The sequence below is a fragment of the Schistocerca nitens genome, chromosome 10 (genome assembly GCF_023898315.1).
Source record: "Schistocerca nitens isolate TAMUIC-IGC-003100 chromosome 10, iqSchNite1.1, whole genome shotgun sequence".
In the NCBI taxonomy this organism is placed as follows: domain Eukaryota; kingdom Metazoa; phylum Arthropoda; class Insecta; order Orthoptera; family Acrididae; genus Schistocerca; species Schistocerca nitens.
The window spans coordinates 216,883,667-216,905,944 of NC_064623.1; the positions used below are offsets into that span (position 1 = coordinate 216,883,667).

A 22,278-nucleotide genomic window follows, 5' to 3' on the forward strand; every position below is an offset into this window, starting at 1 on the left:
ATTTAAATCTATCTTCTTCAGAAGGCGGCAGTATTACATTAACATGGAGTGATATGTCATCGTTGTTTTTACAAACATCTGCATAGCTCCATTAGTCCAAATAAAATATAACCCTGAGGATAGGGTTTGTCAGACAAACCCTATCCTCAGAGTTATATTTTATTTGGACTAATGGAGCTATGCAGATGTTTGTAAAAACAACGATGACATATCACTCCATGTTAATGTAATACTACCGCCTTCTGAAGAAGATAGATTTAAATCTATCTAAACCTAGGTAAAGATTACTTTATCCTTTGCAACTGGTCGGCTGTTTTTTAATCTTAATAGTTATGTGTCCCAATTTGTTCAAATTTGCCATGTTGTTGGCGTAGTGCAACAATGAGGACCCTAAGTATGTCTGTCAATATTCACATACATTGTATAGTATCCTTTTCCCCATGGCTTCACCCATGTGCAGATGTCACACATATTTTGCACACTCCTCTCTGTCTCCACCCTCCCTCCATCTCTCTGCCGACCTAATCCTCCCACTACTATCCACTTACCTCCTCATCCCCAGTCTCTCTATCTCTTCATCTCGTCCATCCTCTCCCTTTGTCCAACTTCTCCAACCCCTCTCTCTGACCATATTTTTCTGCCCCTGTCTCGGACCAATACCTCCTCTCCCTCTCTCTGTTAACCTCCTCCTTCCCTCACTTCCTTGTCACCTACTCACTATTCCACTACATCTTCCACCTGACTCTTGCATCTCTCCCTCCTCCTCTCTCTCCTTGTCCATCTCCTCCTCTCCTTTTCTCTGCTCAACTCCGCCTCCTCCTCCTCCCCACATATTCTCTCCAGTTTCTGCTCACCCTCTCAGTATCCATCATGTCCTCCCTCTCTCTGGCCCTTATCTCTTACCCCTTCTCTCTATCCATCCCCTCCTGTCCCCTGTCACTCTATCCAACCCCTCTTGTGCCCATCTCTCTGTACATCCCCTCCTCTACCATCTCAACATTCCACAGCAGTGCCCATAGCCCATGTAGCTCCTGATAAACAGATTGATAAAGCAGACCAATACTATTCATACAACTTACCTGTCATACATGGCAGCTTACACATCAGGGGCTTAAAAACCATTTTTTGCAACTGACATACAGGCTGCCACAGAAAGCAGGCCAATAAAGCAGATCAATATTACTCCAACATAACATGCCTCCAGTGCAGAGAAATCTACAAGTCAGGGGCTGGTGAACTGTATTGTGTCCCTGACATATATGCTGCTTTGCAAAACAGGTCGATAAGGCAGGCTGATACTACTCCCACCCACGCAACATGCCTGTAGTGCAGGGAAGCCTTTATGGTAGGGGTTAAAGGAACACACTTTTGTCCATATCTCAATTCCTATTGAAGCTAGGATGTTATAAACAGTACAGTGCTGACACTCGTGAAATGTACTAAACTAATTTTGACAGTTATGTCATTCTCAGTAGACCATATTCCTTCTGCTGCTCCAGTATGCAGGAGCTCAGACCTCTTCAGGTCTCTTAGTAGAGGACCTCGTGTAGGAGAGTGGTGCTTCCACTGACATACTGACACAGCTGTCTCCGAAGCAGTAATGCAGGCTACTGAGAATGACTTAACTGCTGGCTCTGATTAATTCCTGTGAGGTTACATGATGATGTTCAGGAATGAAATCTATGTAGAAACAGAAGCAAGACCGATTACAATGGATCTTGTTGCTTCCTTTCACTTTTCTTTTACGTCATCAGTCTTCTGACTGGTTTGATGCTGGCGACTCGACTTCCTCTCTAGTGCCAACCTTTTCATCTCAGAGCAGCACTTTTATTCTTAGGTATTTGTTGGATGTATACCAACCTCTGTCTGCCTCTACACTTTTTGGCCTCACAGCTCCGTCATCAACCATGTATGTTCTTCCCTGGCATCTTAACTTTCATACAATAGACTGTAGTAGTAGTTGGGAATATGCAGCAAACTATTGTGTACTGCTGTAAGTGGAGCGTTAAGACTAAAGGCTATCATTTTGAACAGGTGCTTGCTACAATGTGTAAGTTATTTCAATAAAGAGCTAATCATTCATTTCTGACCATAAGGTCCTCAGCCCAGAAAACGCAGATTAGGCTCATGCACCAACCAAATAATATTAGATCTGGATAACTGTGGTCCACCCCAATAACTGAATGGTCAGCGCATTGGAATGCCACACACGGGGGCCAGGGTTCAACTCCCGGCTGGGGAGGGAGATTTTCTCCCCTCAGGGACTGGGTGTTGTGCTGTCCTCATCATCATTTCATCCCTATTGTCGACGCACAAGTTCCCCAATGTCGCATAGCACTAAATAAGACTCGCATTTGGTGGCCGAACCTCCTGACTGGGACCCTTCGGCGACTGACGCCGTATGCTCATTTCCATTTCCATTCGGGGAAACTGTAGTGGCTGTACTGTGTCAGCTGGGCCGATCTTGCTCGCCACCACTTTAGTAGGCTGCTTGGTTCAAAAATGGTTCAAATGGCTCTGAGCACTATGGGACTCAACTACTGAGGTCATTAGTCCCCTAGAACTTAGAACTAGTTAAACCTAACTAACCTAAGGACATCACAAACAACCATGCCCGAGGCAGGATTCGAACCTGGACCGTAGCGGTCTTGCGGGCTGCTTGGTGGGTGGATCTTGTACCTGTGATCTGTTAGCGGTCAAGAAACAGAGGAAATATAGCAGTGGATTCGTTTGCTCACCTTGGGAGTGAAGACATTGATGAAGAGGCAGTCCTCCTCCCCCTCGTATTTGCCTGTGCTGATGTTCAGCTGCGACTCGACGTTCCCCTGTTTGGTGGCATCAAATACGCCTGTCCAGGGGCCAGCAGGTTGTGGGGGCTGCAACACACGTCAAAAACATTCTTAAGGCATTGTTAACAGTCAATAAATATTTTATGAAGTTAATGGTACAAAGGCTCTTGGAAAACTCAAAGGAAAGGGAGGGTATGCAGTGTTAATTCAGTGATTACAGTATCACGTGAAATGTACAGAGAGCTTGGCAGTATGGACTCAATCAGTTTGGCGTAGCACCGTCGTCTGTCCTCGATGCGTGCAGTGAATCTGCTGGGAAGGGTGTCGTAAAACTGTTGTATCCTCTGCTGAACAATTCCGGCTTGCAAGTGTTGTCACTGGTCCTTGATATCCTACCTACTGGCAGTGGCAGGAAATCAGACCCGAGCTGGTCCCGCACCTGTTCTTTCGGGGACATATATGGAGACCTTTCTAGCCACAGTAGTACCTCAACATCATGCAGGCCGGTCATAGAGACACGTGCCATGTGTGAGCAACGTTTTTCTGTTGAAAACGGGCACAATGCTACTGAGGACGTTCAGTCAATACCACCCATCACCTGAAGTCATACCCAGTCCCCTCCACCGTGATGCCACAAGTAACGCTGCTGTGCCACCGTAAAACAATGGGGAACGGGATCTCTCTGCAGATCACTGCCATACTAGGCAACGATGATCATCTTCGGTGGTTCAGAATCTCAGTTGACTGCTGAACACAATGCGAGTCATTCACCAACAGTCCATGTTTCCTGGTCACAGTACCACCCAAGATGCAGTCACCATTGATCTTTATTTTACAATTGTTATTGCCAACTTTAGCCCATATAAACAGGTACTCATCAGCATTCAACTTCTTCTTTCTTCTGGTAGACAAAACAAAAGGCTTACTAGGAACAAGAGTATCATATGGGACTTTTGCAAGTATCCCTGCTGTCTCAGCTATACTCCACGTCTTCCAGGCCAGAATGTTAGCATCTGGAAATGCTTCAAGGCCACCATAGTCCGCACGATTCCCCCATACAACAGCCAGTGTAAGCCATGTACTGCCTCCAAAGACTGCTTGTACATCACAAGTGAAGTTCAGACACAGTCCACGAGAAACACTCGGTCCTCCCACCAATTGCTGTTTGGAGAACTGCCCAGCCAGGTCAATATCAATGGCCTTCAACGACCTGTACACAGGTACACTGCGCCGCCAGCGACGACGGTAACCTAGACGTCGCAGAGGCATTGCTGAGGCACGTTAACACAAGTGTGCCTGTGTATCGGAGCCTAAAAGCTTACAGCTTAAAAGCTTAAAAGCAATTGATATTGACTTGGCTGGACAGTTTAATAAACAGCAGTTAATTGGAGGCCCCAATGTGTTTCGTGGACTGCGGCTTAATTTCACTTGTGCAAGCAGTGTTTGGAGGCTCAACAGGGCTCACCTTGGCTGTTGTTTGGGGCAACCATGCAGACTATGGTGGCCTTCAAGCTTTCTCAGAAGCGAACATTATTGCTTGGAAGACTTGGAGTATTGCTGAGACTACAGGACTGTTGGCTAAACAGCCTTATGGTACAATGGTTCCCAGCATGCCATTTATTTTGTCTATGAGGAAGAAGAAGAAATTAAATGCTTATGAGTATTTGTTTATATGGGCCAAAGTCGGAAATGGCAACTGTAAAATAAAGATCAATGGTGACTGTATGTTGTATTATAGACAATAAAGATCCTTATCTCCTTCTAAAAAATATTAACAATTATCATATATGTACTGTGGACTTGGTTTCGTGCTAGGCAGTGTGTGGCCTTGAACTGCAGTTAATATCTCTGACCTGGAGTATTTTATCTGTGGCGCTCAAGCTCTTTGGCCAGTACAGTCTCAGTGTTTTAAAGACAGCCTATATGTGAGACTGTAATTCCCCAGTCCAGTTGCTCCTAGCCTGACTAATGTTCCACGATGACACAAAATACTGCAGCGAGTCTATTACTTGGCAGGCGAGGATGTGAAGGAGATTACGATATGCTCGGTGTGCAGTACGGCCTGTGATGGTCAGACGTGGTCGACTAGAGCTTTGGCGACGAGTACGCATGCCCTCACGTTCAGATGCATTCCAGCATCATACCACTGAAGCTTCCTGGCACGCTAGAACAGTGCAGCGGACCGACACTCGAACGCAGGACATTTGATTTTCGCAGGCAAATGCTCTGCCAACTGTGCAACCCAAACGCAACTCACTACCCGGCCTCACACCCTTACTTCCGCCAGTACCTCGTCTCCTATCTTCCAAACTTCACAGAAGCTCTCCTGCGAAACATGCAGGACTATCACTCCTGGAAGAATGGATATTGTGGAGACATTGTAAGCCATGGAGACGAGGTACTGGCGAAAGTAGAGCTGTGAGGAGGGTCGCGGGTCTTGTTTGGGTAGCTCAGTCGGCAGAGCACTTGCCCGCCGAGGGCACACTTTCGAGTCTCGCTCCAACACATTATTTTAATCTGCCAGGAAGTTTCGTATCGGCGCACACTCCGCTGGAGAATGAAAATTTCATTCTGTACCGTGCCACTGTCACATCCGAATGCTCCAAAAATACGGATACCGCACGATTCGGCAAAATGGCCATATGGCAACCCACACTGAGGCCCTTTCAAACTGTCAGACGCTAATAACGCCTTCTCATTGCGATCACGCGGCACTAAGTGTCCTTCACAGTGACTGTCCAGTTTCCGACGCTGTTTACTCGCCGTTTAAATCCCACCAGCCTGGTACAACTCTAAACGCGAACAATACTATTGCGCTCTGGTGACATCTCCATACATCACAGATAATGGCAACTCTAATCGTTTACATACCCGCCCATGGTGCGTACATGTACAAATGATGTTAAGAAGAATTCCGCTACCAGCAAGTAAAGTAGTTTTTTTTGTCGATACAGAATCTGTTTGCCACGTAAAGCTTCATAATTAGGTGCAATGATATTAACAGCTCATAGATGTACCCATCGTTCATAGTTAAGATACACTAAAGCACCCAAGAAACTGGTAAAGGAAGGCGTATTGTTCAAATGTTCAAATGTGTCTGAATCCCTAAGGGACTAAATTGCTGAGGCCATCGGTCCCTGGACTTACACACTACTTGAACTGTAGTGTCACAGAATAGTAAAGAGTTGGAAACGTGGCATATTGTCAAAGTTTCGTTGCCTATGCTGAGAGCCAGAGGCAGTAGGTTAGCCAAGAGGTAAGAGGATTGCACATGTATCAGAATGTGTCGTCACGCAGGGGCAATGGCCTGGTTACACACAACAGGCGAGAGAGAATTGCTTAGCACGAGGGTTTGTGTTAGACGGAGACTTTCGTAGAGTGTAAGACAGTGGTATAGCTTAGCTGTACTGCATTTCACAACTTCGCGTAAGTCTGCCAGAACAACACATAACTCTGTCGCAAGAACACCTAAGGGGCGAGTACGACAGATGAATCAGCAGTATAAGTGGAACGAATGCGTTCATTACAAACGAGCGTGACGTCAGGACGTCGCTCGTGCTTCCTTTAAATACGCCAGCTTTGATAGCAGCAAGGCACTCGCAGTTAGACTTGCAGTTAGATGTGTACTGGGTCGCTGCGTAGCGCTCAGCTCGGTGATCGACATGTTAATCTTTATTAAGGAGATGTTGCAGTAAGGGCGGCCCATCCAGCAGCAGACGTGAGGGGACAGAACCAGCTCTGGTCCTCTCTGCTGCCGCTGTCAATCATCAACCCAGGATTAGCAGACATCCCGGCAGACTCGCTCGCCGCCAATGCTGACCACATCGGTGAGCCGTCGTCGAGATTGTGCGAGCCCTAGGCCGTGTGCATCTGCCGTCACAGCCGGGTGAGCCGACGACGCTGGGGGACTGCAGCCCGTTCCGCCCGTCCACCGCGGACGAGCAACCAGGAGGAGCAGGGAAGAAGATGGGGTGGGATGGAGTACACTCCGCACTATGAGAACGCTTCTCGTGCTGACAGCGTCAGGACTCGAACCCGGAGCCTCCTACGCGCAGCGACCTGCTGTCCGCCGCCGAGCCGGCCGGCCAGTTGGGCGCCGCCAGCCACACGCGGCCGAAGTAAGGGCATTCCACGCTACGTCACAGCACGCGGCGCTGCGCTAGCAAGACTGGTGCGGCCCAAAGCTTGTGTCATCGCTACGAGTCAGCGAGGACTCGGTGGAGGTAGTTGATATCACCAAGCTTAGCCAGCCTGTGTTACGCGGGCCACATTGTACTCGGCAGGAATAAAGGTGTCACGAATTAATCATGTTTCTTTGGCGTTTCTGAAGCGTCAACAGTCATTTCCTAGCATCCTGACAACTGGAGAGGTCACCGCTCGGCTTCCAGTCCACCGTAGGCGACCGGGACCACCGGGGCGCCTACAGAACTAATGTTAAGAACAACACACACACGAATGCCCGAGGGAGGACTCGGACCTCAGGCAGGAAGGGCGTGTGCTCTTCAAATAAGAGGTATGTAAACTGCCAGAATATGGTGGGCAACGCCTATATAACACAAAAAGTGTGTAGCGCAGTTGTTAGATCAGTTACTGCTGCTACAATGGCAGGTTATCAAGATTTACGTGAGTTTGACAGTGGTATAATAGTCGCGGCATCAACTTGTGTCAGCGTGCGAACAAGTCAACGAAACATCATCGATATGGGCTTTCGGAGCCGAAGGCCCACTCGAGAACCCTTGATGACTGCACGACACAAAGTTTTACGCCTCGCCTGGGCCCGTCGACACCGGCATTGGCTGTTGATGACTGGAAATGTTCTTCCTGGTCAGCCGAGTCTCATTTCAAATTGAATCGAGTGGATGGACGGGTATGGGTATGGAGACAACCTCGTGAATCCATGGATCCTACACGTGAACTGGCGGAGGCTCTCAAATTGTTTGGCGCGTGTGCAGTTGGGGTGATATGGGATCCCTGATACGACTAGTTGCGACTCTGACAGGTGACACGTACGTAACCATCCTCTCATATCACCTGCATCCTTTTATGTCAGCAAATGGTCAGTATATGGCCTGGAACACTTTGAGGACGTATACAGGGTGGTCCATTGATAGTGACCGGGCCAAATATCTCACGAAATAAGAGTCAAACGAAAAAACTACAAACTACGAAACTTGTCTGGCTTGGAGGGGGAAACCTGATGGCGCTACGGTTGGCCCGATAGATGGCGTTGCCATAAGTCAAACGGATATCAACTGCGTTTTTTAAAAATAGGAACACCCATTTTTATTACATATTCGTGTAGTACGTAAAAAAATATGAATGTTTTAGTTGGACAACTTTTTTCGCTTTGTCATAGATTGCGCTGTAATAGTCACAAATGTAGAAGTACGTGGTATCACGTAACATTCCCCCAGTGCGGGCGTTATTTGCTTCGTGATACATTAATCGTGTTAAAATGGACTGTTTACCAATTGCGGAAAAGGTCGATATCGTGTTGATGTATGGCTATTGTGATCAAAATGCCCAACGGGCGTGTGCTATGTATGCTGCTCGGTATCCTGGACGACATCATCCAAGTGCCCGGACAGTTCGCTGGATAGTTACGTTATTTAAGGAAACAGGAAGTGCTCAGCCACATGTGAAACGTCAACCACGACCTGCAACAATGATGATGCCCGAGTAGATGTTTTAGCTGCTGTCGCGGCTAATGCGCACATCAGTAGCAGACAAATTCCGCGACAATCGGGAATCTCAAAAACGTCGGTGTTGAGAATGCTACATCAAACATCGATTGCACCCTTGCCATAGTTCTATGCACCAGGAATTGCATGGGGACGACTTTGAACGTCGTGTACATTTCTGCCACTGGGCACAAGAGAAATTACGGGACAATTACAGATTTTTTGCAAGCGTTGTATTTTGCGACGAAGCGCTATTCACCAACAGCGGTAACGTAAACCGGCATAATTTGCACTATTGGGAAACGGAAAATCCTCGATGGCTGCGACAAGTGGAACATCAGCGACCTTGGCGGTTAATGTTTGGTGCGGCATTATGGGAGGAAGGATAATTGGCCCCCGTTTTATCGATGGCAATCTAAATGGTGCAATGTATGCTGATTTACTGCGTAATGTTCTACCGATGTTACTACAAGATGTTTCACTACATGACAGAATGGCTATCTACTTCCAATGTGATGGATGTCCAGCACATAGCTCGCGAGCGGTTGAAGCGGTATTGAATAGCATATTTCATGACAGGTTGATTGGTCGTCGAAGCACCGTTCACCGGATCTGACGTCCCCGGATTTCTTTCTGTGGGGAAAATTGAAGGATATTTGCTATCGTGATCCACCGACAACGCCTGACAGCATGCGTCAGAGCATTGTCAATGCATCTGCGAACGTTAGGGAAGGCGAACTACTCGCTGTTGAGAGGAATGTCGTTACACGTACTGCCAAATGCATTGAGGTTGACGGACATAATTTTGAGTATTTATTGCATTAATGTGTTATTTACAGGTAATCACGCTGTAACAGCATGCGTTCTCAGAAATGACAAGTTCATAAAGGTACATGTATCACACTGGAACACCCGAAATAAAATGTTCAAACGTACCTACGTTCTGTATTTTAATTACAAAACCTACCTGTTACCAACTGTTATTCTAAAATTGTGAGCCATATGTTTGTGACTATTACAGCGAAAAAAGTGGTCCAACTAAAACATTCAGATTTCTTTACGTACTACACGAATATGTAATTAAAAAGGGGGGTTTTTATTTTAAAAAACGCAGTTGATATCCGTTTGACCTATGGCAGCGCCATCTAGCGTGTCAACCATAGCGCCATCTGGTTTCCCCCTTCAAGCTAGACAAGTTTCGTTCTTTGTAGTTTTTTCGTTTGACGCTTATTTCGTGAGATATTTGGCCCGGTCACCATCAATGGACCACCCTGTATGTATATGTATATTGTGGTGAGATGCAAACGACCCTGAAGTCTTCCGGTTCCTGCCAGTTCAGAAGTTTTACAAACAGTACGCCAAAATATGGAGCACACATTCTAATCTGGTTAGTTTCAAATGGCGTGCAGGGTGTAGGTGAAACAAGTGCTGAGAAAACATCTACGGCATATACTGATATGGTACTGCAGACTGATATGGTACTGAAAACACAATTCGGATATAAATTTTGTGTATTTTTACTGCGCAGACAACGTAAAATTGAACTCAGGAAACAAACATTCATTATATCAGTTGCTGCGAAATAAAAACCCTAACGTATTGAGACATAATTGTTTTAATCATTTCATAAATAATACAGTAAATTTACAATTGACAGATTAGATTTTGATGTTGAAAATGTAGCCTGAAAGATATATATATAATCACTTCTCTGTCTCAACCGAAAGAAGAGAAGAGATAAAAATCATTCTTTGAATTTCTGAATTTTGAATGGACCGAAATTTTGAGGCATGTTCCAACTAAAAAACTTAACCATACTCCTCCCGAATAGGCCATGAAGACCCAACGGTACCGACCGGCCGCCGTGTCATCTTCAGTCCACAGGCGTCACCGGATGCGGATATGGAGGGCCATGTGGTCAGCACACCGCTCTCCCGGCCGTATGCCAGTTTACGAGACCGGAGCCTCTACTTCTCGATCGAGTAGCTCCTCATTTTGCCTCACAAGGGCTGAGTGCAGCCCGCTTGCCGACAGCGCTCGGCAGACCGGATGGTCACCCATCCAAGTGCTAGCCCAGCCCGACAGCGCTTGTCTTCGGTGATCTGACGGGAACCGGTTTTGTCACTGCGGCAAGGCCGTATGTTCTAACCAGGTGGCTTTAATTAATATCAGCAATTTCTAGACTGCTTCAGAAGTGGGAATCAATTAAAAGTTACTCCAATGGTATTCCTGACTCTCCAGATTTACTGTCTAACACTTCACGGAAGATCTCCCAGTGGAAGCAGAATTACCTGAAACATACTTTAATTGGGTAACTAATATTGGGAGTCAGCTAGAAATGGGAGCTGAAACACTACAAAGGTCTGTCCTAGGTGTACTAGAGACGTACAAACGAATGCGACTTCTGGGTTGTAAAATCGAGGAGAGAAAGAAAGGCAATTTTTTTGGTAGCAGAGCAAAAGAACTTCTAAGTGAATGGATCTGTGTCATCAAAGAGAAAGGTAATGGGAGATCTTAACAGCTTTTATTGTTATTGCGTAAAGTCAAGCGACGGCACACCAGTCGGGAAAGACAGAGCGGAGACGGCTGTGAGAAGACGTCAGCCAATCAGACGCTGACCGGCCGCTCTCCAGGACGACAACGCGACAACAGCGGCCTCTATGCGAAGACAACATAAGCACGGTGACCGCCTGCGGCGCCTCAGTTCTACAGAAGCTTCAAGACTAGCGACCTGAGTAGAAGAGTCAACTGCATTACTTCACTTGTATTTGGAATTATACTGAAGAGATTTCTTTTCTGCCGTCCTTTGTTTGCGACACATGTGTTTAACACAAATTTAAGTACTGTACTATCTTCTCTTTTGTAACAAAACTTATTAATACGATTTGTTTGAATCTTATCTAGCGATCCGAGAAAGCATGTTTCCTAGACATCCCATATTCCACGACTAGGCAGGAGTCAACATTTACAGGGTGAAACAAAAAGGTACGGCCAAACTTTCAGGAAACATTTCTCACACACAAAGAAAGAAGATATGTTATGTGGACATGTGTCCGGAAACACTTACTTTCCATGTTAGAGCTCATTTTATTACTTCTCTTCAAATCACATTAATCATGGAATGCACACAGCAACAGAACGTACCAGAGTGACTTCAAACACTTTGTTACAGGAAATGTTCAAAATGTCTTCCGTTAGCGAGGATACATGCATCCACCCTCCGTCGCATGGAATCCCTGACGCGCTGATGCAGCCCTGGAGAATGGCGTATTGTATCACAGCCGTCCACAATACGAGCACGAAGAGTCTCTACATTTGGTACCGGGGTTGCGTAGACAAGAGCTTTCAAATGCCCCCATAAATGAAAGTCAAGAGGGTTGAGGTCAGGAGAGCGTGGAGGCCACGGAATTGGTCCACCTCTACCAACCCGTCGGTCACCGAATCTGTTGTTGAGAAGCGTACGAACACTTGGACTGAAATGTGCAGGAGCTCCATCGTGCATGAACCACATGTTGTGTCGTACTTGTAGATGCACATGTTCTAGCAGCATAGGTAGACTATCCCTATGATATCATGATTACGTGTTCCACTGAGCGTAGGTGCAAGAACATGGAGCCCAATCAAGACATCACCAACAATGCCTGCCCAAACGTTCACAGAAAATCTGTGTTGATGACGTGATTGCACAATTGCGTGCGCATTCTCGTCAGCCCACACATGTTGATTGTGAAAATTTGATCACGTTCGAATGAAGCCTCATCCGTAAAGAGAACATTTGCACTGAAATGAGGATTGACACATTGTCGGATGAACCATTCGCAGACACACGCTGTACATGGTACGTAAACGACTGGTTCTCCCGTAGCACTCTCCATACAGTGATGTGGTCAACGTTACCTTGTACAGCAGCAACTTCTCTGACGCTGACATTAGGTTTATCGTCAACTGCACGAAGAATTGCCTCGTCCATTGCAGGTGTCCTCGTCGTTCTAGGTCTTCCCCAGTCGCGAGTCATAGGCTGGAATGTTCCGTGCTCCCTAAGACGCCGATCAATTGCTTCGAACGTCTTCCTGTCGGGACACCTTCGTTCTGGAAATCTGTCTCCATACAAACGTACCGCGCCACGGCTATTGCTCCGTGCTAATCCATACATCAAATGGGCATCTGCCAACTCCGCATTTGTAAACATTGCACTGACTGCAAAACCACGTTTGTGATGAACACTAACCTGTTGATGCTATGCACTGATGTGCTTGATGCTAGTACTGTAGAGCAATGAGTCGCATGTCGACACAAGCACCGAAGACAACATTATCTTCCTTCAATTGGGCCAACTGGCGGTGAATAGAGGAAGTACAGTACATACTGACGAAACTAAAATGAGCTCTAACATGGAAATGAAGCGTTTCCGGACACATGTCCACATAACATCTTTTCTTTCTTTGTGTGTGAGGAATGTTTCCTGAAAGTTTGGCCGTACCTTTTTGTAACACCCTGTATAGCTGTAGAACAGTTTCACCCAAGTGAAGTGCGCCCCCGGTAGTTGAGTGATCAGCGCCGCGGAATGTCATACCTAACGGCCAGGGTTCGATTGCCCTGGGTCTGGGCGTTGTGTTGTCCTTATCATCATTTCATCACCATCGACACGCAAGTCGCCGAAGTGGCGTCAACTCGAAACACTTCCACCAGGTGAACGCTCTACACGACGGGAGGCCCTAGCCACGCGACATTTCAATTTTACCCAAGTAAAACTATTTGTGTAGGTTAATTCTTACAAAGAAGAAAACAGCAACCAGCCACTATTAATACTGCTATTTATTTAGGTAAATAGCACCGTTACCGGTTTCCAACTGGCAAGTTCATCATCACACGGCTGTTCACATGATTTTCAAGATACGCTTTACATTATTGTCCGTTTTCGATTTTTATTATTCCACTGTGGCCGAGTATTCTTAGTGTGTTGTTGCCCTACGGTAGAAAAACAGTGTTAAAAGCGCCCTATGTGAAAATACCTAACCTCCAAACGATGAAATACAGCGTAAATGAATATGTGACGTTAAGTGGTTATGGTACTTACGTCGAAAATTCCGCGCGATTTTGTTGCGAAGTTGCAGGATTGTATTTTTCGCATATTCCTAAATATATCCAGCACTTACGTAACTTGTATATCACCATATTGTGCAAAGCACCACACACACACACACACATCAAAAAGAATTTGCCACATGTGAAGTTATCACAGTGTCAGAGACGTTCTCTCTCAGAGACATCACATCTCTGAGAGAGAACGTCTCAGCCGTGTGATGATGAACTTGCCAGTTCGAAACCGGTAACGGCGCTATTTACCTAAATAAATAGCAGTATTAATAGTGGCTGGTTGATGTTTTCTCCTTTGTAAGAATTAACCTACATTAATTGTACACAGCCACGGTCTCACCATGCCAGTTTTAGCCAAAATAGCAAAAATATTTGTGTAGATGACTTATATAAAGAGTTCAGCAGCCATAGAGATAACGTTAGCAGCAGTGTGTACAAAGATGGTGATAATGTTGCAAACTGATTTAAATTATTTTCTTCAGTGCTTGAACAAGGTGAACAAAATATTTCTCAAGTGTTAGAAATTTTGTACAGCATCGCTGCCTATCTGGAGCGAATATTTCCATTGATCAAGAATGAGTGGCGTGCCACAAGAGACATGTTCAACAGATTTAATCAAAGTAGAGCTCCATGTGACAGTGAGATATGAAAACATGCCCTGTAAAGAAGTTTTTCAATTTGCAAAGAGTGATATTGAATTATTAAAAAGTGGCAAAAGTTCAATGAAATATAATTAAAATCAATCTGAATCTGACTGACTAGCACTTCAGATGATAAATATGTACTTTTGTTCTTTAGATCCTTACTTCCGTACTATTAATGTCTTTTGCATTCTGTGTGGAACGGATAGGTATTTTTAGTGTGATATAAGGGTGTACATTAAGTCCAGGAACACTTTCAGTTATTCATTACACAAGAACTAAACATTGTACAGATGTCACACATATTGCATTTTGAAGAGAAACTGAAAGTTTTTTATACAAACATACGATATACGAACCATGAGTGACCCGACAGACGTGAAGACGATAATCGAATTCTTGCCATACCTGTCCCAGCGTGGCTTCGCTGACTGCTGCAGTCGCTTCCCGTATTCTCTCCCAGAGCTCTACTACATCACGTTGTAGAGGCGTACACACACCAGATCTTTAATGTGCCTACACAGAAAAAAAGTCACACGGAGTGAGATCTGCTGATCGGGGAGGCCATTTCATGAAACAGCTGTCCCCTTGTGTAGCTCCGCACCTGAACTCGCCATGTTTGCGACTAGCGCTGACTATCGGCAAATTACGAAACTAGGCTGTGGCGGTATACATGAAAAAAAAAAAAAAAAAACTTTCAGAGTTTCTCTTCAAAATGACATATGTATGATATCTGTCCAATGTTTGGTTCTTTTGCAATAAATAATTGAAAGTGTTTCCGGACTTTATGTACACCCTCTAACATACCGAGTGGTTATAATAGCAGCTACCCACAGAGGTCTCGTGTGAGCTGTAATTATCTTACGACAGCGAAACTTGGTCGATATCCTAATGCGTTAATGCGGAAACGATATGCGCTGAAAAAAACTGGTTTCAGTTTTAGCCACCAGGTGCGCTGTGAATGCAAGGAAGACTTATAGAAATGTTTCCATATGTAATAAATTAGTGGACGGAAAAGGTCAAACAAGTGAGAAAGGCATAATGTTGATTTCGTTATTAACCTCTACTTACACAATTTTTTCAGTATGAGCACCGAAGACGTGGACGAGATGCTAGAACGACGTGAACAACAGTTCTCTCAACAGTTCTGGTGGAATGTGAAGAACTTGTCTGTCTAACTGACATTCAGATCAGGTAGAAACCAAACATGTCTCTGTTGAAAGCATTCTCTTACGACCTACCTCCAGAGCGAAAGGTTATATGGATTCAGATGAGGTGATCTTGCAGGCCACTTGTGTGGAAAACCTCCGGATATAACACGATCGCGGAAGGTTGCATTAAGCAGAACTTTCACTGGGCGACTGACACGAGGTGTTGCCCCGACTTGCATGAAAACAGTGGTTTCCACACAGTTGCGCTCTTCCAAAGCAAGAATCACATGCGGTGCAAGAGTGTATTGTTTTCACAGAAGAGTGGACCAACTACAAAGGCTTGTGAATCAGCAGCAAACGGCCATAGGCGGCGAGTGCAATGCGCAACACACAGTATAACAGTAGTCCGAATTCGGCAGTTCTGTGTATTCACCACACCCTGTAGACTAAAATGTGTTTCGTCATAGACTGTTGCCCAGTCGCTTGTCATCAACTTTGATCAGTGCCAGAAACCGAAGAGAAAATTCAAAATGTTGCTGTGGATAAAGAGGTTTCAGTTGCAGCACCGTCTAGATCTAGTTCGGGTGCCAACGAATTTCACTATCATTTTTATAAGCCATGTAATGAAAACAGGTCTGTTCTGAGACCTTTCAGTTGGCGATACTCTCTCAATGCAGCACTAACGGCCGTCATTCACTGAAAGCAGTTTGACTACCTGTGCACGGTCTCACTTCTCGACTAGTATACTGTTCGCTCGGGTTGTGGTTTGTCGAATGACAGAGTAGGTGTCGTACCGTCATACAAACAGTGGTTCAAATGGTTCAAATGGCTCTGAGCACTATGGGACTCAACTGCTGAGGTCATTAGTCCCCTAGAACTTAGAACTAGTTAAACCTAACTAACCTAAGGACATCACAAACATCCATGCCCGAGGCAGGATTCGAACCTGCGACCGTAGCGGTCTTGCGGTTCCAGACTGCAGCGCCTTTAACCGCACGGCATACAAACAGTGTACAAAGCCAGATCTGCACCTGGTGGCCATAACTGGAACATTTTTTTTTTCCAGCTTAAATCGGTTTCACATTAACGCGTCAGTATATCCGCCATACTATAATAACAGTATCTCCCATACTATAATAACAGTCCACACTTGACTTTCGAGAGTAGCTAGTTGCTCTTTAATTATAACCACCTGGTACAGTGTGACAATTATTGAACCATACGGAAAAAAATGTAAGTTAGTTACAGCCTACGGCGTGCACACAGGGTCACCTTGGATAATAGGAGTGAAAGTGTGGTGTCACCGCCAGACACCACAGTTGCTAGGTGGTAGACTTTAAATTGGCCGCGGTCCGTTAGTATACGTCGGACCCGCGTGTCGCCACTATCTGTGATTGCAGACCGAGCGCCGCCACACGGCAGGTCTAGTCTAGAGAGACTTCCTAGCACTCGCCCCAGTTGTACAGCTGACTTTGCTAGTGATGGTCACTGACTACATACGCTCTCATTTGCAGAGACGACAGTTTAGCATAGCCTTCAGCTACTTCATTTGCTACGACCTAGCAAGAAGCCATATTGAGTTACTATGTCTTCTGAACAGATAATATTGTGACTCATGTACTGTCAAAAGCGACGTTCATCATTAATGGATTAAAGTTAAGTATCAAAGTAATTACGTCTGCATTCTGAATTCTAATTCCTTGTCATGTTCCAGACCTCACGTCAGTATAGTTCTTCCCTCCTCACGCCAGCCTGCGTGAGCTAGAACGCGTGCATTTCGGCCTCGTCTAGTAACACGGTGTTGGCTCTTCTGCCAACTACAACAGAAAGCATCTTCCAAACCCTTCACGTACTGTTCGGTAGTCAACGTGCCATCAAGGAACATCGCACCGATTACTCCGTGACATTAGACACCATACAGTCACCCGTTGAGTGTGAAGACACTTCTCGATCGCGAAATACGGATTCTCAGTTTGGATGCGCCAGTTTTGCTTATTGACGATCCCATCCTAATGTAAGTGGGCTTCGACGCTAAACGAAATCATACAGCGCATAATAATTCCCATCATGCCCCGCGGCCAACCGTGCAGTTTGAACGCCCCAATGCAAACCGTTCAGAAGTTATCGCGATTTTGTTTCATATAGTTCAGTAATTGCAACCCTGTATGTGCAAGGGGTTGACATATTAGGTATCTGTACTCATTTACTATTTTTCGCGCAGAAAACGCGTGTTCTCAAACAAGAGGTCAAAACACGTCGGGAAGGTGTGCAATCCACACGCCTCGCCTTACCTATCCTTCCATACCTCTAGAATAGGAGTATTTTGGTTGTACACAGCTGCAGTGCGGTAGAGTGAGTGACAAACAAACGGTGCTCGCGAAAGTTTAGCAGCGTACTATCAGAATTATGGCTGAAAGGTTCGCGTGCGATCGATTGCTAGACGTTTTGCTCTCTGAAGTTTAATAAGTCACAGATGCAAAATACTAACTCGAATTCTTTACAGACGAATGGAAAAACTAGTAGGAGCCGGCCTCGGGGAAGATCAGTTTGGATTCCGTACAAATACTGGAACACTTGAGGCAATACTGACCTTACGACTTACCTTAGAAGAAAGATTAAGGAAAGGCAAACCTACGTTTCTAGCATTTGTAGGCTTACAGAAAGCTTTTGACAATGTTGACTGGAATACTCTCTTTAAAATTCTAAAGGTGACAGGGGTAAAATACAGGGAGCGAAAGGCTATTTACAATTTGTACTGAAACCAGAAGGCAGTTATAAGAGTCGAGGGGCATGAAAGGGAAGCAGTGGTTGGGAAGGGAGTGCAACAGGGTTGCAGCCTCTCCCCGATGTTATTCAATCTGTATATTGAGCAAGCAGTAAAGGAAACAAAAGAAAAATTCGGAGTAGGTATTAAAATCCATGGAGAAGAAATAAAAACTTTGAGGTTCGCCGATGACATTGTAATTCTGTCAGAGACAGCAAACGACTTGGAAGAGCAGTTGAACGGAATGGACAGTGTCTTGAAAGGAGGGTATAAGATGAACATCAACAAAAGCAAAATGAGGATAATGGAATATAGTCGAATTAAGTCGGGTGAGACTGAGCGAATTAGATTAGGAAATGAGACACTTAAAGTAGTAAAGGAGTTTTGCTATTTGGGAAGCAAAATAACTGATGATGGTTGAAGTAGAGAGGAAATAAAATGTAGACTGGCAATGGCAAGGAAAGCGTTTGTGAAGAAGAGAAATTTGTTAACATCGAGTATAGATTTAACTGCCAGGAAGTCGTTTCTGAAAGTATTTGTATGGAGTGTAGCCATGTATGGAAATGAAACCTGGACGATAAATAGTTTGGACAAGAAGAGAATAGAAGCTTTCGAAATGTGGTGCTACAGAAGAATGCTGAAGATTAGATGGGTAGATCACATAACTAATGAGGAGGTATTGATTAGAATTGGGGAGAAGAGGAGTTTGTGGCACAAATTGACAAGAAGAAGGGACCGGTTGGTAGGACATGTTCTGAGGCATCAGGGGATCACAAATTTAGCATTGGAGGGCAGTGTGGAGGGTAAAAATCGTAGAGGGAGACCAAGAGATGAATACACTAAGCAGATTCAGAAGGATGTAGGTTGCAGTAGGTACTGGGAGATGAAGAAGCTTGCACAGGATAGGGTAGCATGGAGAGGTGCATCAAACCAGTCTCAGGAGTAAAGGCCACAACAACAACAACGAAGTATGACGTCAAGTTGATGAGGTTTCCTTGTCAGAAAGGCTGGTAACCCCTGGCATAGAAGTATGCTGCCGAGACAGGAGGCCCAGTGGTGTGGTCAGCACACTGGACTCGCATTCAGGAGGACGACGTTCAAACCCACGTCCAGCCACCCAGATTTAGGCTGCCCACGATTTCGCTATATCGCTCCAAGCAAATGCTAGTATGGTTCCTTTGAAAGGGCACGGCCGATTTCTTTCCCCATCCTTGAATCATACCGAGCTTGAACTCTGTCTCTAATGACCTCGATGTCGACGGGACGTTAAACCCAATATTCCTTCATTTACAAGTACGCTTGTTTTTCTTTTTTTAAATTTGTTTACCACCTATGTCTGGCAACGTTCGCATTTAAAATAAACATCTGTTTAGGCGTTTAGCACTTATGCGGAAAGTACAACTCAAACTGAGGTAAACGAAACGGGCCCTGGCGCTACTCACTTTGAAGCGAAGAGGCCCGACCGGTGGCTGGGCGTAGGGGATTCCCTGGAAGGAGACGTAGGGGAACCCCCAGGCGGTGCGCCTGCGTCGTCCGCGCACCTCGCCCTGGCTCACTCGCAGCACAACCGCCTCGTCCGCCATGCTCGATTCCGCAGTACCCGCCGGGACAGACCGCTGCGTCGCTCCGACTGATCTCTGTGCAGCGGCCGCGGCTCCCCTCGCGGGTATATATATAGAGCCACGCCCGCCGGCGGCGCCAGCGCCGCCACGAATGAGATAATAAACCACGGCTTGCCCTTGGCTAACCTGCTGCGTCACGCGGCGGCCACGGTTCTGTAGAAGGAAGCTCCGGGCACACCAGAGCCACCCTGTTGCGACATCCATCTCGAAGTGACTTTCTCCGGAAATCAGTATCGACATCTCAAGCTGATACGCATGAAAATATTGGACATTCGTATCATTTACAGGGCGCTCCTTTGATCGTGACCGGGCCAAATATCTTACGAAATAAGCGTCAAACGAAAAAACTACGAAGAACGAAACTTGCCTAGCTTGAAGGGGGAAACCAGATGGCGGTACGGTTGGATCGCTAGATGGCGCTGCCATAGGTCAAACGGGTATCAACTGCGTTTTTTTTAAATAGGAACCCCCATTTTTTATTACATATTCGTCTAGTACGTAAAGAAATATCAATCTTTTAGTTGGACCACTTTCTTCGCTTTGTCATAGATGGCGCTGTGATAGTCACAAACATATGTCTCACAATTTTAGACGAACAGTTGGTAGCCGGTAGGTTTTTTACATTACAATACAGAACGTAGGTACGTTTGAACATTTTATTTCGGTTGTTCCAATGTGATACATGAACCTTTGTGAACTTATCATTTCTGAGAACGCATGCTGTTACAGCGTGAGTACCTGTAAATACCACATTAATGCAATAAATGCTCAAAATGATGTCGGTCAACCTCAGTGCATTTGGCAATACGTCTAATGACTTTCGTCTCAACAGCGAGTGTTCGCCTTCTGTGATGTTTTCACATGCATTGACAATGCGCTGACGCATGTTGTCAGGCGTTGCCGGTGGATCACGATGCCAAATATCCTTCAACTTTCCCATAGAAAGAAATCCAAGGACGTCAGATCCTGTGAACGTGCGGGCCATGGTATGGTGATTCTACGACCAACCCACCTGTCATGAAATATGCTATTCAATACCGCTTCAACCGCACGCGAGCTATGTGCCGGACATCCATTATGTTGTAAGTACATCGCCATTCTGTCATTCAGTGAAACACCTTGTAGTAACATCGGTAGAACATTATGTAGGAAATCAGCATACATTGTAACATTTAGACTGCCATCGATAAAATGGGGGCCAATTATCATTCCTCTCATAATGCCGCACCATACATTAGGGTCGCTGATGTTCCACTTGTCGCAGCCATCGTGGATTTTCCTTTGCCCAATAGTGCATATTATGCCGATTTATGTTACCCTGTTGGTGAAAGACGCTTCGTCGCAAAATACAACGCGTGCAAAAACTCTCTCATTGTCCCGAAATTTCTCTTGTGCCCAGTGACAGAACTGTACACGACGTTCAAAGTCGTCGCCATGCAATTCCTGGTGGATAGAAATATGGTACGGATGCAATCGATGTTGATGTAGCATTCTCAACACCGACGTGTTTGAGATTCCCGATTCTCGCGGAATTTGTTGGCTACTGATGTGCGGATTAGCCGCGACAGCAGCTAAGACACGTACTCGGGCATCATCATTTGTTTGCAGGTCGTGGTTGACGTTTCACATGTGGCTGAACACTTCCTGTTTCCTTAAATAACGTAACTATCCGGCCAACGGTCCGGACACTTGGATGATGTCGTCCAGGATACCGAGCAGCATACATAGCACACGTCTCTTGGGCATTTTGATCACAATAGCCATAGATCAACACGATATCGACCTTTCCCGCAATTGGTTAACGGTTCATTTTAACACGGGTAATTTATCACGAAGCAAATACCGTCCGCACTGGCGGAATGTTACGTGATGCCACGTATTTATACATTTGTGACTATTACAGCGCAATCTATCACAAGGCGAAAACAGTGGCCCAACTAAGACATTCACTTTTCTTTACGTACTACACGAATATGTAATAACAATGGGAGTTCCTATTTTAAAAAAAAACGCGGTTTTACCGTTTGACCTATGGCAGCGGCATCTAGCGGTCCAACCGTAGCACCATCTGGTTTCCCCCTTCAAGCTAGACGAGTTTCGTTATGTGTAGTTTTTTCGTTTGATGCTTATTTCGTGAGATATTTGGCCGGGTCACTATCAATGGACCACACACACAGGTGACAGAAGTCATAGGATAGTGATATGCACATTTACAGGCGGCGGTAACGTCGGGTACACCAAGTTTAAAAGTGCCCTGTTGTCGGCGGAGCTGTTATTTGTACTCAAGTGATTCATGTGAAAAGATTTCCCACACGATTATCAGCCCGCTACGGGAGTTAACACACTTTGGACTAGATGCATGTGACATTCAATTACGGAAATCCTTAGGGAATTTAATATACCGAGATCGACAATGTCAAGACTGTACCGAGAGTACCACACTTCAGGTGTCACACCCCGACGCAGACATCGCAGGGGCTGACGGCCTACACTTAACGACGGAAAGCAGCGGCGTCTGCGTAAAGTTGTCAGT

General features: G+C 45.5%; 1 protein-coding gene across 1 annotated transcript in view; it reads right to left on the reverse strand.

Moving 5' to 3' along the window:
- The window catches only part of LOC126210650 (esterase FE4-like), a 180,464-nt gene extending 160,711 nt beyond the window's left edge, over positions 1-19,753 (reverse strand). The window contains exons 1-2 of the mRNA XM_049939980.1: positions 19,566-19,753; positions 2,739-2,876 (exon numbers count right to left, since the gene is read on the reverse strand). Of these exons, the coding sequence (XP_049795937.1) occupies positions 2,739-2,876; positions 19,566-19,706 (279 nt within the window). The 5' untranslated portion in view covers positions 19,707-19,753. The remainder of the gene's footprint in view (positions 1-2,738; positions 2,877-19,565) is intronic.
- Positions 19,754-22,278: the final 2,525 nt, after the last annotated feature.